The sequence below is a fragment of the Trachypithecus francoisi genome, unplaced genomic scaffold (genome assembly GCF_009764315.1).
Source record: "Trachypithecus francoisi isolate TF-2019V2 unplaced genomic scaffold, Tfra_2.0 Lachesis_group6, whole genome shotgun sequence".
Lineage (NCBI taxonomy): Eukaryota > Metazoa > Chordata > Mammalia > Primates > Cercopithecidae > Trachypithecus > Trachypithecus francoisi.
In genome coordinates, this window is record NW_022681471.1 from 42147782 (window position 1) to 42163193 (window position 15412).

Below are 15412 nucleotides of genomic sequence, written 5' to 3' on the forward strand. Positions count from 1 at the left end.
CAAAATCTTTCAATTTGTGACTAAGTACATTACCTTCCCTATTTATCTCTAAGATCTGAGCACTACAGATAATATTCCTAAGTGCTTTGTACCTAAGCAAGAAATAAAAACCAAAACCAGAAAAGTCCACCACTGCAAGTCTCAAAGCACAATTAATATCTCTGAACCAGTGAAGTATTAATTAGGACTTTATTGGCTTTTAAATGTTTACAAAGGGCTAGGAGGGTAAGTTGGGGAACAAGTACAAGATACATAGATTCAATCGGACTTGAATATTCTCCATAAGGAAGAGTACCCTGGTGTGTGCTTAGGCTGGAATTAAAAAGAGCAGCGTGGCCATTTCCCCGACTGCTTTGTACATACTTAACAGGGGCGGTCTCAGGTATGGAGCTCCAGGCACCTGCTCGCTCACACTCCAACAGTTCAGAAACCCGTGTATTTGAGGCCGGGTGGCTCAGGTTCCACGTAACTGGGCTTAAGTGTCATTAATACTACTTGCAGCGGGGGTCACTGAGCTGTGCTTTGGGACCTGGATGCTTACTTCGGACTTTCTCCTTTCTTCCCCACTGCCCCCACTAGTTTCCCTTTCCCTCCTTCCTTCCCGGGCGTGCCCACCTCTTCCCTTAGCTCCCACTTTCCACTCTCTGACTCTTGTTTCCTTCACCTTCCTTTCTAATCGGCTTTCTGTCTTCCATCCTCTGCCGGCCGCAGAGATTGAGATTCGGGCTGGGGCTGCGGCTGCGGCTCAGAGGAGGCACAAGTCCGGCGGGACAGGCGCGAGGCGCCCAGCCGCGAAAGCGAGGAGCGCGCACCGAGGCGGGGGCGCGCGCAGGGCAGCCGCGTGGCTAGGCAGACGGGGCCGGGAACGGCGCGCGCGCGCCCCGCCAGCCTCTGGCGCGCCCCCGGCGGCCTGGGCCGCAGCGTGCTCGCCCCCGCCGCCAGCTCGCCTCACTTATGGGTCGGAAACGCTGCGTGGGGGAGACTGTTCCAAGATGGCGGCGGGTTGCTGCGGGGTGAAGAAGCAGAAACTGTCCAGTTCGCCCCCCTCTGGCTCGGGTGGCGGTGGTGGCGCCTCCTCCTCCTCCCACTGCAGCGGAGAGAGCCAGTGCCGAGCTGGGGAGCTGGGACTAGGAGGCGCCGGTACGCGGCTCAACGGGCTGGGAGGTCTAACCGGAGGAGGTAGCGGCAGCGGCTGTACCCTCTCTCCCCCCCAGGGCTGCGGCGGCGGCGGCGGGGGGATCGCCCTGTCGCCACCTCCGAGCTGCGGAGTGGGGACCCTACTTTCTACCCCAGCTGCCGCCACCTCTTCCTCACCCTCCTCATCGTCCGCCGCCTCGTCCTCATCGCCGGGCTCCCGGAAGATGGTGGTGTCAGCAGAGATGTGCTGCTTTTGCTTCGATGTGCTCTACTGTCACCTGTACGGATACCAGCAGCCCCGGACCCCCCGATTCACCAACGAGCCCTAGTGAGTACCGTGCCCTCCGCCGCCCTCTCCCTTGCGCTCGGGATGGGGCTCAGAGTTGAGGCAAAGTGCGAGTCCGCCTCCCGGCCGGCGGATGCCCCTGCCCTCTCGCTGCCCGGGTCCCCGGAGCCACTCAACTGAACTAAGGGCACCCTGCGCTTTTTGCCCTCCGAGTCAGGCACCCCACACTTGGAGCAGGGTGCTGCTGCAAGGGATGGCCCCGTGGCTCCTAGAGGTGTTAGCTTTCTCTTTGCGATGACTTCGAGGAGTTTTGACCCCTTTACTTGTCTTCTTCACCACCCCCACCACCCCTCACCCTGCCCCGGTTTTGGAGATCTGGGTTACTCAAGGTGTTGACCTCTCCTCACATTGGTTTCCGTTACCCCAAGTGAAAGCCCCGCCAGTATTCCCGCCCCGCGTACCTTGCACATGGAGAACTACTATCCCATTGCAGGGCGAAAAATAGCAAGTATCCAACTTCTGTTAGTGATGGAACTTAGCTCTGGAGCTTGTGAGGTTACCCATCTTTTCCTCTGGGTTTCCTTGTGCCCTGGGAAGGGGGGAGGTTTCTTAAAACACATTTTCCCTTACTACTTATTTTTATCCAAATACACCCATTAAAATGTGTTTCTCGTGAAGCGAGCGCACTGCCGGCTTCCTCACATTTGAAGAGTGAGACCTTTTTTTTTTTTTTCCATTCCACTGTCTGGATAATAGCTCATTCAAAGAGAACTGTCCCCACAGAGCCACTGTCAGTTTGTACATTAAGCGTGCATTCGCTTTTGTGTCGATTTCACTTTTTAAGAAATCCATGTTATACTCGATGATTTGAGAACAGTTAAATAGTAAATGTGTAGGAATTGTTATGGTTTCCTTTGGTTTTGTACCTTAAATTATCTTACCCTTCAAGTGTGTGGTTGAAAAATTTTAAAATAGCACTGTTACAGCTAAAAGCCAGGTTAATTCTAATCCCTGTCCATTTGCATGTGTGGGAGATGGGGCATATGGTTTTTTTTTTAATGTGTAAACTGAATGTAAACTGACTTTTTGAGTTAAATGCTAGACAGAATGTAAAGACCAAGAGAGGGCAGAATGAGAAAAAGTGCAATTGCTTTTATTCGAGTACTTAGCATCAACAAGAAAAATAATACAGGAAAAATTTCAGTAAAACTCGTACTGAAAGGCATCACCCCCTTTTCCAGCTAAAAGTGCCGCTTGTCCCCCATATCATAAATACCTTAATTGATGTTCTTTTAAAACTGCTCCTTTTCATTTTGTGAGATTAGAGGATTGGACTACTATTGTATAAGTATAAACACTTCTGCCTAGACTAAAATATTAAATTAATATGTAAAGTGGAAATTACAATAAAGTGTCCTGGAAATTGTGCATTTGTACTGTTTGTTTTATTGGCTTTTATTCTTTAAATGTCTTTAATTTTGTATGACTCTTCTGTGGTCTGTGCATTTTCTTTTAGACTTGGTTAATCTTTGGGCATGGTTCATGACAAGTGCATGAAAGAGCATCCAGGAGAACACTTTGTCAAACAAATATCTTTATAAATTCATAGTGTTAATTCTAGAAGCTTAAATCCTAAGTCCACACCTTTATTTAGCCAATTAATTTGTTTGGTTAAGAAGTAAAATTGATTTTGAAAAGACTGCCATGTAAAAAAATCTATGAAATATTTATTAGCTTGAGTCACTTATTTGTGACTTTTCTGCCTTCTCTTGGATGTCTGTGACGTATTAAAGCTAGTCCTGGGATGATACTTAGGTTGGCTCTGCAAAGTCATGGGACTGCAAAAATTCACTCCTGTTTAGTTCTTGAGCTGTTACATGAGTTTGGCAAAGGCTGCTTTAGTATTCACGCTCCATTGCTCCAAAGCATATGAGAACACACTTTCAGGAGGTGCTATTTTCACACATTTTAAAGTGAGTTTGGGTTAACTCAATGACTATAGCAAGAATTTTAAAAGGCAAGTGAGCTTGACCAGTTCATACAGAAAATGCTTTTGAAAATATCATTTTAACAGTAGCCACTTTGCACACATATTTAGATATTATTCTCTTCAAACACCCCAGCCCCTGGATTTCTTTTTCATGGAATTAAGCAGATGATAGGACACACTTTTGACCGCTGTGGATATGTTGAAACGGTGGTGGAAGAATAATAACTATTATCATTTAGCAGACCTTGAATGTGTCAAGTATTCTATAAAATAACTAATGTAGAGTAGACACTGAAGATGACCAAGTGGAGAATGAAAGTTCACTTAAGTGGAAAATGGACTGTCTATTTCCATATATCTTCAACTCATTTTTGAGGTGTACTGTAGAAAATTCAGGAAAGCTTCCTCATTATGGGAGGGAAATAACTAAGCATTTCAACAGTGCCTTAGTAAGTACCACACATTTGTCTTTCTGTTTTACATATTTAACAGCATTGTGTACTTATTAGTGTTGCTTTATCCTAAGTGCCATAAGACATAAACAGACATACTGGGATTTTTTTTTTCTCCTAGTTATTATCATGTCATGAAGCAGTGTGTTTGCCCACCAGATGTTGTGCTTTTGACAATGTTAACTTCTCATACATAAACGCACACTTTTCATCCCTTCCCAGGACTTTTCTCTCAGAATGTCTGTAACTGGTGAAATCCTCGTTTTATGGGTTTAGAAGCTCTGGATCCATCAGTTAGTTATCCTTCCGCTCAGTATTGAGGGGATGTCAACATATGAACAGGCTGTCTGGATACAAATTCTTCACTGTTGCTCCCATTTTTGATTACCTACCCAATTGCAGAAAGCATTGTACAGGCAAGTTTGTGCACAGAAATCTGGTTAAAGACATGAGGAAAACTTAACTTTACTGCATTTTGATATTCAAAATCAGCAGTCTTGGATTTATGTCAGGGAGCCCAGATAGCTATTTTATAGGAACCTGTTTGCTACTATAAAGGGATCTACTGTGCCAGGTGTTGAGCTAGTTAGACTCCAGAGCAGTCATTCTTAACTTTGGCTGCACATTGGAATCACTGGGAAGTTATTAAAAATATTGATGCCTGAGCCCCAACTCCAGAGATTCTGACTTAATTGGTCTTGGATGGGGCCTGGGAATCAGGATTAGTAAAAGCTCACCAGGTGAGTTTAATGTGCAGCTAAGGTGGCGAACCACTGATTATATTCTACTGCATCTTTCTCTTGAGATTTCTATAATTTGGGCTAGGGTAGTGCCTTGGAATCTGTATTTTATGAGCACCCTAAATTTCAGTAAACAACCGATTTGAGAAACTCTTGCATTGTGGTCTGCAGAAGACATCACCCGGGAAATCATTACAAATGTAAGCTCTCAGGCCCCGCCTGAGACCTGCTGAATTAGAGTCTGCATTTTAACAAGCTTCTCAGGTGATTCTTATGCACATTAAAGTTTGAGAAGGACTAGTTCTCAAACTTTGTAGTACATCATAATCTATGGTGCTTGTTAAAACACAAATTGTTGGGCCCCATTCCCAGAGTTTCTGATTCAGTTGGTGTGGGGTGGGGCTGTGAATTTGCATTTCTAACAAGTTCCCTGGTGATGCTGATGCTACAGTTCCAGGGCCACAGGTTAAGAACCTAGGGAGAGAGAAGTGAGGACCTGAGTAAGTACTTGAACGGCTGTAATGGAATGGCAATTTTCAAGGCCAGTTTTCAGTATAAAACTTCCTGCTTCTGTGTCACTATGCTTTAGCATGTTCATTCTAACTTAGCACCCAGGAGATAGAGTGCTGCCGAGAGTGTAAGAGTCTGAGGTTCTCGGGATGGTTTTAGTTGAGGGGTGAGGGCAACTCTTGGAAACCTGTGGTATGATTTTAGGTCCTTTTTCAGAAATTGTTAAATGTAAGAGATGCATTTTAGGAATTAAAAACATTACAAATATGATACCTAATGTGAATTGTATTGATTTTAAGAAGTAAAGCCCCTTTGTTCCCATAAAATGCTCTTATGATTCTTTCACTAACATATTGTGAAAAGATTTTAAAAGCTTTTATTTATGCTTATGGTTGCTGGATTTCATTTTAAGACCCCCTCTGTAACAAAAATATGAAATGATTCTGCTAAAGCACTGGGATTGTTCAGTCTTATATCTTTAATGCTGCTGCGTGTCATGTTACTTGAACTTTTTATTTTAATCATCTTACCACCTTTGAAGTTAATGCAATACTACATTTTTTATGGACCATAGCACATAGAAGATTCTTTATTATTAAAGTACATCAGTAAGTGTGGTTTTAAATTGCAATTAATTAAATGTATTTTTTAAAAAATCCACTCCCAGATATGCAGATTGTGAGACTCTGAAGAGGTATTTGAACAGTTAACTCTTTCTCATCTTGCCACCGTAGTCAAGTTACTGTTTTTCAGTGTGCATGGGAGGAATTGGGTTGTGTTGGGGAGTAGGCATTTTGTTTCGACAGAACTGTAGCAATCCTATTGCACTATCAAAAAAGATGATTTGATAGAGCAGCTCAGGTTAAAGTGATATTAAATTTGCATTTTTAAACATGAGCCATTGGCCGGGCGCGGTGGCTCAAGCCTGTAATCCCAGCACTTTGGGAGGCCGAGACGGGCGGATCACGAGGTCAGAAGATCGAGACCATCCTGGCTAACACGGTGAAACCCCCGTCTCTACTAAAAAAATACAAAAACCTAGCCGGGCGAGGTGGCGGGCGCCTGTAGTCCCAGCTACTCGGGAGGCTGAGGCAGGAGAATGGCGTAAAACGAGAGGCGGAGCTTGCAGTGAGCTGAGATCTGGCCACTGCACTCCAGCCTGGGCGACAGAGCGAGACTCCGTCTCAAAAAAAAAAAAAAAAAAAAAAAAAACAGCCATTATATTCTATGTTTTCTGATGAAGATTGACCAGAATAGCCAGAAGATGTATCTGTCTATCACAGATGATACCATGAGGCCATGACAGATTTCCCTTATCCACACTAACATAATGGTACTAACTTGCATTCTCTGGTCATAATGTATAGTTTTTCTTGTAAAAGAAAAACACTGTCTGAAAAATTGTGGAGTCTTTTTGAAGATGTAACTTTTTTTTTTTTAAACAATGTTGATTCCCATTGAAAGACAATCTGATGTCATATCTTACAGATAGAAAAGAAGGCAGGCATCTCCCCAGTTGTCAGTTGTTCTGTAAAAGCCATCAGTGACTGAGCTAGAAGGATGGAGACATATAAATCACAAAATTGTTTTTATATTCATGCATAAAGGTGTATGTGAGACAAGGTATATTTAGTTAAAAAGAAAATGCTTATTTTGCTTTCTCCCCCATATGGCCAAACGGAGTGATAATTTAGCCCATTTTTCTTATGAATTATGTTTGTGCTGCACTCAGGTTTCAGTTAGCGGGTGGCAGCCAAGTAGGAATCTTTGCTGAAATCTCTCAGTCCAATAGGAAGAAAGACCACTACCGAAAAAGTAAAAAATGGTCTGTTAACCCATGCATGAGTTGTTTTTCTAAGTATGTGTTTCTCAGGCACATGTTAACATTTGTGGTGTTGTCTTTTTAAAAACTGTATGCTTTTTGAAACCAAATTTGTGTCATAAATACTAAAACCTTTAGCTACAGTGGATTATATTTTTGAAGTGAGTTGCATTTCCTATTTATAGATAATTTTACTTTTTGAGAATTTATGTGTGAAACACTAAAACTTGTGTAATGAGATTAGTTAGTTCCCAAGTTTTCCTGATTTCAATAGGCATTATTCTGTACTCTCGATGTCACACATGCTTGGCTCTTATAAAGCAGCACAATGACCAGGGCTTTTACATTTAAATTTTGTTAAATAGTCTCTTTTTCAAACTTGTGTAATAATGTCTCTTTTTGATACTGTTCTGAATCAATTAAGCTAAGTAAGTGAGGACCAGCAGTAAAACCCAGCATCTGCCAAGAATGGACCCTCAATGTCTAAGCTGTCTTTCCACAATCAGTAATTGGGCAGTTGCTCACAGGACACTGGAGACAGTGTGGGAAACCAGTGGTTGTGTAGGTGGGAAGAGTAGATTCCCAACAGTAAGCTTATTTAGAGTTTAGCCTCTGTAGTTAGTGTTGCTAAGAGCAAAAATGACCCACAGCTTATGTAGTATAAAGAAAATAACCCAAAGGAAGAAGTACAGTGTAATAGTATAGTTGGTTGGGTGGAGCATATTTTATGTTCAGTCCAACTATAAGTGGCATCTTTTGTATCAAGTGTGGTGTGTATTTTCTACAGCTCTTAATGTTTCAGTCATTGAAACTTGCTCAAAGTTAAAAATGTTAGTGTTGAATAGCTGAGTGGAAATTATATGTCACTGGAGGAAAAACACCCTGTTTTTGTAAAAAAAAATGTACATTTTCCTGAGTTCCATGGTTGGAAACCAGAAAAATAGAAGAACTAGTTTTATCCTCACAAAGTTTACAGTCCTATTCAAGATACGATACTATTATCAAAGTTGCTTGAAATACTTACAAAGCAATATATCCATGACTGTAGATTAATAAAATACACATAAAATACCTACACATGGAAATGACATGGAATAAAGGAGTGGTCAGGGAGAAGGCTATAGGGAGGGAATAACTGGAACCAAGTTTTGAAATGGAGGAGGTACAGACATTATTGGTAGAGTCTGTTTGACCAGTAGATCTTGAAGTCTTACTTGGTTGTTCTTAAACCCATTGCTGTCACCACCACACCCCTTGCCACAGGACTTGGGGATTCCCAGCAGCTGTCTTCAGTCAGCAACTTTCACTCTCAGCATTCTTCATATCACTCCCCTTGCTCTGGTCTCTAAGATCATAAAACTTCAAGGAAATTAAAAGTAGCCTTTGTGTTGAGAATCCTCTGGGGAGGCTGGATAAGAGATCTTTCATCTGCTTATAGTTTCTTGTATTAGGAAGAGAACAGGATTTGCAGAAGAGTCCTCTAGAGTATCAGATGAATTGGGAGAAGAGTCTCAAGATAGGGGAGACTAACTAGGCTTAAGGTTATGAGGGCAGTAGGAAAACTGGCATTGGAAAGTGGGAAAGCCACCCCAGGGGCAGAGTTTGTGAATATAGGAATGTTGCAAAATTAAGAATTGGAAGAAGTTATCAGCATATGCAAGGCTGGTACTCTAGGGCCAGGTTTTGTGTAGGAGTGGAAAGATTGTAGCTCACCTGTTTTTGGCTTCCATCATTGCCTCTTCTTTTCTTGGCTCTGTGCCTAGCTATTCTTGTGCTCACAAAAAGTTTGTTAAACAGCTCTGTTGAAATGGCTATGAAATTTGATCACAGGTATAAGAACTCTCCTCCCCTTTCCCTCTTCACCTATTCCCAACTGTATCTAATTTGGGAGAAAGGATGAGAAGACACATCGGTTTATAGAATTTGTATCAAATATAAAGATAGCTGGAATAGCTTTTGGATGAAGACCTGTGATTAGGTGACTACACGTGCATAGAGAGGCACTGCAGGGAAAACAAAACAAAACAAAACAAAACAAAACAAGTTCTGGTTGCTTGGCAGAAGTGAAAGAAGAGAGGCTTTGAACATAATTCAGAGTTCATAAGCCTGGGGAACCATGAGGATGGTGGTGCCATTAAAAAACATAGGGGGAATATGGGAAGAAACAAATGGTTGGGCAGGTGAAATAGATTTCTTACTATGTGTAGTTCCAAGTGTTGGCAATTATCAAATGTTATTTCTTTTTGAATTACCAGAACCACAGAGCAGCAACAGAGCTATTGTGATGTTTTGGTTGGTTCCTTGGGATCACTCCCCCACTTTGTGACTTTGAATGGCTCAGATAAGTAGATATCAGTGATAGTTTTCAGCTTTGTACTGCTAGTAAAAATACCTGGCAGAATTTTGGGTTTCTTTAATGTAGGTTTTTACATTTTCTTAGTCTTCAGGCTTATCAATTTGTAAGCAGGCAGTGATCCTTTTATTTCCTTATGTGTATATCATAGCACAGCCTTGAGCAAAATAAAGCCTCGTGGCAGGCCATCTTAGGAACTCATAATTTCAGAACTAAAAGGAAATTTTTGAAGGACTAGAAGTGCCTTTTGGTGCAAGATTCTAGGTTGTGTGTCCTAAAGCTTAGAAAGTAAAATAGATTGAATCAAGCTGGATCTGTTTTGAGGCTTTGCTCAATGATGAAGGATGGATGTTATGAACCAATGGGATCAGCCATATTACTTTAGAATCTTTGCAATCTTCAGTGGATGGGCAAAAGTGAAAAATTCTGCTTAAATAAAGGCCTACTAATATTAGTTTCTTTCAATAAGGTCTGTGATAGTCTTGATGATTCTTGCCTTTTCCCTGTCTGTTTCATACAGATAATCCACATTGTTACCCAAAGCCACATGCAATGCTGGGAGAGCACAGTTGACTGTGTTATGCAATATCCTGCCAGAAGATGCTGACCAGTTCTCTAGTAATAGAAAGTAGTGAGATTGAATTAAGAGTCTATATACTTCACCTTGCCATTCCATATACTTTCACTGTGATCTGTAAGCATATTACATACAACTTTAGTAACATATTTTCTATTGAGATCTTGGATTGCTGCAAGGTGGTAACATCAGATTCTCTGCTTTGCTTCAGGTGTTAGTGGATCTTTGAGTCATTCTTATAGAATGGAATATCTGAAAAAATTGGTTTTGATGCTGTTAGCTTAGGGGTCCCACAGCAGTGTATCTGCCTCAAATAAATGCTTATGTGCTAGTTACATTAGTGTGTTTCTTTTCTGTGACATCATTATTGCTTATAGTAGCCTAGCAGCCACACGGTTAGGTTTAGGTATTTTGGGGTGCAAATAAATTATATAGCTTGTAAAACCTGGGCTTCAGTACATAATTCATTGTAGCAAGGCAAATACTTTGTGCTGATTTTGAACAACAGTGAAGTGTTTAGATTGACGGGTGCTTTTTACATCCTTTTTAATATGGTAAGTAGAAGATGGCATTGGTGATTTATTCAATAAAGAAGAATCTCATGAAGTCTTTGCCCTTTTTCCATGTTACTGTAGGTGTTCTCAACACAGTTCATGAGTTTCCCTATGATAATGACAAAAACAAATAAAAAAATTGCCACAGCTTCTTTCGCATTAAAACAAGCCAATAAAAAACTTGCCACTAGCTTGGCTGGGTACTTGATTTTGTGGAATAGGTCTTTGATGTTAGGAGTATTAAAACTTTTTGTTGAGTTCACAGATCCATCTACCCCCACACTCTTCTACTTGTCCATTCAAAAAACCCTCACAAGAACAAAAAGGAATAATATTCTATTTTTCTGACACTAATGAGGTGGGTGATATGTGGTTTGTGGTATACTTTACTCCACAAACTCCTCCAACTGTTGTCCTGTCTGGCAAATTGTTTTGTGGAAATTGACTCTCCCACATTGTAGGCATTGGCTGTGTGGAGAAAGAGAGTCACATGTGGCTTGAGGCAGGGACAGAGGGCTTATGGGAATCAGGGAGGGAGTAAAATGAATTGTATTAAAGTGAAGTGAAGCATGGATTCAGGGCAGAAAAGGGAGACTGAGCACCTGATCTGAAGCAGGAGTGCTTTTTATGTTTTGCGTCATAAAACTTAGATGTCCCTCCTTTAGGACCAATGGTCACAGCATTCTTGTTAAAAAATAATTATTCTGGGCCGGTGTGGTGGGTCACGCCTGTAATCCCAGCACTTTGGGAGGCTAAGGTAAGCGGATCATGGGGTCAGGAGATCGAGACCATTCTGGCTAACACAGTGAAACCCCATCTCTACTAAAAATACAAAGAATTAGCCAGGTGTGGTGGTGGGCACCTGTAGTCCCAGCTACTTGGGAGGCTGAGGCAGGAGAATGGCGTGAACCCGGTGGCAGAGCTTGCAGTGAGCCAAGATCGTGCCACTGCACTCCAGCCTGGGCGACAGAGCGAGACTCTGTCTCAAAAAAAAAAAAAAAAAAAAAAAATAGTAATAATTATCTGGCTAGGTGCCGTGGCTCACGCCTGTAATCCCAACACTTTGAGAGGCCGAGGCAGGAGGATTGCTTGACCCAGGAGTTCCAGACCAGCGTAGACAACATAGTGAGACCCCCATCTCTACAAATTAATATATTTGAAAAACTTAGCTGAGCATGATGGCATGCGCCTGTAGTCCCAGCTACTCGGGAGGCTGAGGCGGGAGGATTGCTTGAACCCAGGAGGTCGAGGGTACAGTGAGCTGTGATCATACCACTGCACACCAGCCTGGGCGACAGAGTCAGACCATGTCTCCAAAAAAAAAAAAAAAAAAAAGAAAAAGAGTTTCTATCATAAAAAAATGCGTATCATGAAGTTTCATAATGTGAAGACCTGCTGTGGGTCCTTTTGATACTTCTAGGAGACCACATTGAAAACCATTTGTATGGTGTCTTCAGAGTGAGGCCTCTACATAACTCTGGAAGCTGTAGGACAAGTAGCTTTACCCAAAAGAGCATGAATGTAACCACTCTCCTGTAATTATCCTTACTTATTTTTCTTGACTTGTCTATGCAAATAGTTATAAATCCTCAGGTATTCAGACATACCTTCTTTTTAGGCCTGTATATTTATATTAATAGCCTCTACTTAGATGTGTGAAGTTTGTTTCATATAGTTTGCTCACAGTTGTTATCTATAACAAAGATTATGGAACAGACACTATTAAATGATAGACCTAGGTATAATTTCTGACCGGCTGCAGAATACAGTCATACAAAGGTACATACTTATCTCTTTTGTACTTTATCTTAGAAGGACCTACTATGGTCAATTTAATTTGTAAATTACATTCTCACAGATAACTGGAGTGTCAGCAATTTTTTGTTTATCAGTTTATCTTTTACATATAGGCTGCTTTTACTTTACCTTTTTTTTTTTTGAGACAGAATCTTGCTCCGTCACCCAGGCTAGAGTACAATGGCATGATCTCGGCTCACTGCAACCTCTGCCTCCCGGGTTCAAGTGATTCTCCCATGTCAGCCTCCCAGGTAGCTGGGATTACAGGCACCTGTCATCATGCCCAGATAATTTTTGTATTTTTGAAGAGATGTTTTCCAGGGTGGTCTTGAACTCCTGACCTCAGGTGATCCGCCTGCCTCGGCCTTCTGAAGTGCTGAGATTACAAGCATGAGCCACCGTGCCCAGCCACTTATTTTTATGGTTGTAAAAAAGATGAGATTTTACCCTCTTAGTAAATGTTTAAGTGTATAGTAATGTTAACTGTAAGCACTAGGCTTAGCTTAATTTTTAAAGGCACATAATAGTGGCTTTACCTAAAGCAACTCATTTCTTACAGGAATTTTGGGAATCCTTCACAAATTAATCTTATAAACTTACTGGAGGGGCCAGGCGCGGTGGCTCATGGCTGTTATCCCAGCATTTTGGGAGGTCTAGGCAGCGGATCACCTGAGGTAGGGAGTTTGAGACCGGCCTGACCAACATGTAGAAACCCCGTCTCTACTAAAAATACAAAATTAGCTGGGTGTGGTGGTGCGTGCCTGTAATCCCAGCTACTCTGGAGGCTGAGGCAGGAGAATCGCTTGAACCCGGGAGGTGAAGGTTGCTGTGAGCTGAGATCACGCCATTGCACTCCAGCCTAGGCAACAAGACTGAAACTCTGTCTAAAAAAAAAAAAAAAAGTACTAGAGGTGCACAAATCCTTTTTATAAGAGAGCCTAATTTAGGCTTTGAGATATTTATTTTTCCAAACCTATTGAAAATTACGAATAAACTAAAGGAATTAAAATCAGAAGTAACTTTTTTTTTTTTTTTTTCCCGAGATGGAGTCTTGCTCTGTCACCCAGGCTGGAGTGCAGTGGTGTGATCTCGGCTCACTGTAACCTCCACCTCCCAGGTTCGAGTGATTCTCCTGTCTCAGCCTCCCGAGTTGCTGTGATTACAGGTGTGCGCCACCATGCCTGGCTGATTTTCTTTTTTAATTTTTAGTAGAGATGGGGTTTCTGAGGAAATGTGTTTTCTAGAGAGATGGAAAATTGGAAGATAAATTGCATAAGGGGATATTATAAATAAAGCCTTTAAGTCTATATGTGTATATATAGACTATATAACCATTTCAGTTAAGCACTTCTTGAAATTGCTTCTTATAGCATACACGCTTGTTTCTAATGAAAAACTTACATCTAAATGTGACGGTGGCATCTGTGAAATAATAGATATGGTCGAGTTGCAAGTCTCAAAATTTGTTTGTTTGCCCTGTTTTTGTACAACCAGTATGAGGCTCTCTATCATTAGCTGGCGTGTAGACATTTTAAAAATAATATCACTGAATTGTAATGTATCAATTTGGGTTTTGGAGCAGTATCTAACTTGTTCCATTTAGAGATGGCTTTGCAGTTCTAAACAAGAAAGTAGAATTTTTACTATGATTATCCCTTTGCTTACAGACTTTTAAAATGAATATTTGTTGAAGTCTCAAGTCTTTTTTGCCAGTATTATCTTAAGACTGTGTTTGACATCAATACCTATCTCTTATGCTATGCAAGTACTCCTTTTAATATTATGACTGGTTCTAATATTTCATTTCAACAAGTAATACAGCTGTTCTGGGTAGAACACTATGCTAGACCCCTTTATGAGTATGGGTGAGAAGTCTATAAAATAGGCATAAACCATGCTTCGTGTCCTTAAAAAGCTTGCAGTCATACTGAAAAGACAGGATTCATGAAACAAATAATGATGTCACATATGATTCAACAGCTAAATGAGTGATGGAGACAATGATGTCTGTAGGACTCATTGTTTGGGTAGACTAATGTGGGTTAAGATTGTACAGGAAGGCTTTACAGACAAATAGGATTTCAGCTAGGCAGAACTTTCATAGATGGAAAAAGCAGTCTAGGCAGAGAAACATCTTAGACACAGGTCAGGCTGAGCATTATACAGTGGTCAATGGGTACCAATCAAAAGTAGGTTGAAGTGGGGGCGAACCTAGCAAGAAAGGTGACCTGTAAGGAGACTAGCCATAACAAGCATTGGGAAATGAAGGTCTAACAGTTGACAGTTTTAAACTTTTAATGGCCTGTGAGTGGCCTCTTTCCTGGTAAAATTTCTCTTTGTCCATTTAATTATGTCTCACCAGCACCTTTAATGTTGTGAATGTCATGAAGCCTGGACAAGAGACTAGGAAATAACACAAGCAGGTGTCTGCTCTGTAGACAAAGTGCTTTCATTCTTCAGTATGCATTCAGCTTAAGTCAGTTAGATTAACACTGGTTATGTCACACTGCCTGAGTGCCTTCTATGTTCAGTGCTCTTTTTTCTTCTGAACTTCAGTGTCTCAAACATGAAGTTAGAAAAACTGTCTAGCTACAAAGTTATGTAGTTTAAAAATACCATAGTTATGATACAATTAAATGGTTTGATCACTTTCTTTCCTCTTAATGAATAAATTTTACTTGGATATTGCAAATTTAACTGAGATAATTTAGGTACTAGGGATTATAATAATTTTAGGAAGATTGTGAATGATGACAGTCTTCTTTATGAAATTAGTTTAAACATAGATTAGTGTAATGGGAATGTTCTTTATGGTTCTTCACATGAGCTTTAAGAATGCTACAACTCTAAGAAACAATCTATATAAGCAAACTTGTAAAGGTTTTATACTATTATTTAGAAACAAAATTCTAAAATAGTTTCCTGAATTACAATGAGCAGCATATTTTTAGTTTATGTTGAGGAATTATTATGCTTTGAAGGAAAAAACAAGCAAAATTCTCGGTATTTTAGCTGACGATGTGTCTTTAAGACATAAGTTTAGAACTTAAACTTCTTTTTCAGTGATCACTGTAAAATTCTATTTTAGTAACTCCCTTCTGTTATTCCCAGAATATGTTTTAGAATATAAGAAAATTATTTTCCAAATATGGGACTAATCTCTGACAGATTGTAAAGCGTGAGCATTTTATCAG

The 15412-nt window shown here is 40.9% G+C and overlaps 1 protein-coding gene across 2 annotated transcripts in view; it reads left to right on the forward strand.

Moving 5' to 3' along the window:
* The first annotated feature begins 829 nt into the window (after nt 1-829).
* Nucleotides 830-15412, forward strand: part of AMMECR1 (AMMECR nuclear protein 1) — a 133381-nt gene continuing 118798 nt past the window's right edge. Inside the window, exon 1 of one of the 2 annotated variants that reach the window (XM_033202085.1) lies at nt 830-1465. In XM_033202085.1, the coding sequence (XP_033057976.1) occupies nt 993-1465 (473 nt within the window). In that variant the 5' untranslated portion in view covers nt 830-992. The remainder of the gene's footprint in view (nt 1466-15412) is intronic. The other variant, XM_033202086.1, reaches the window with a different exon arrangement.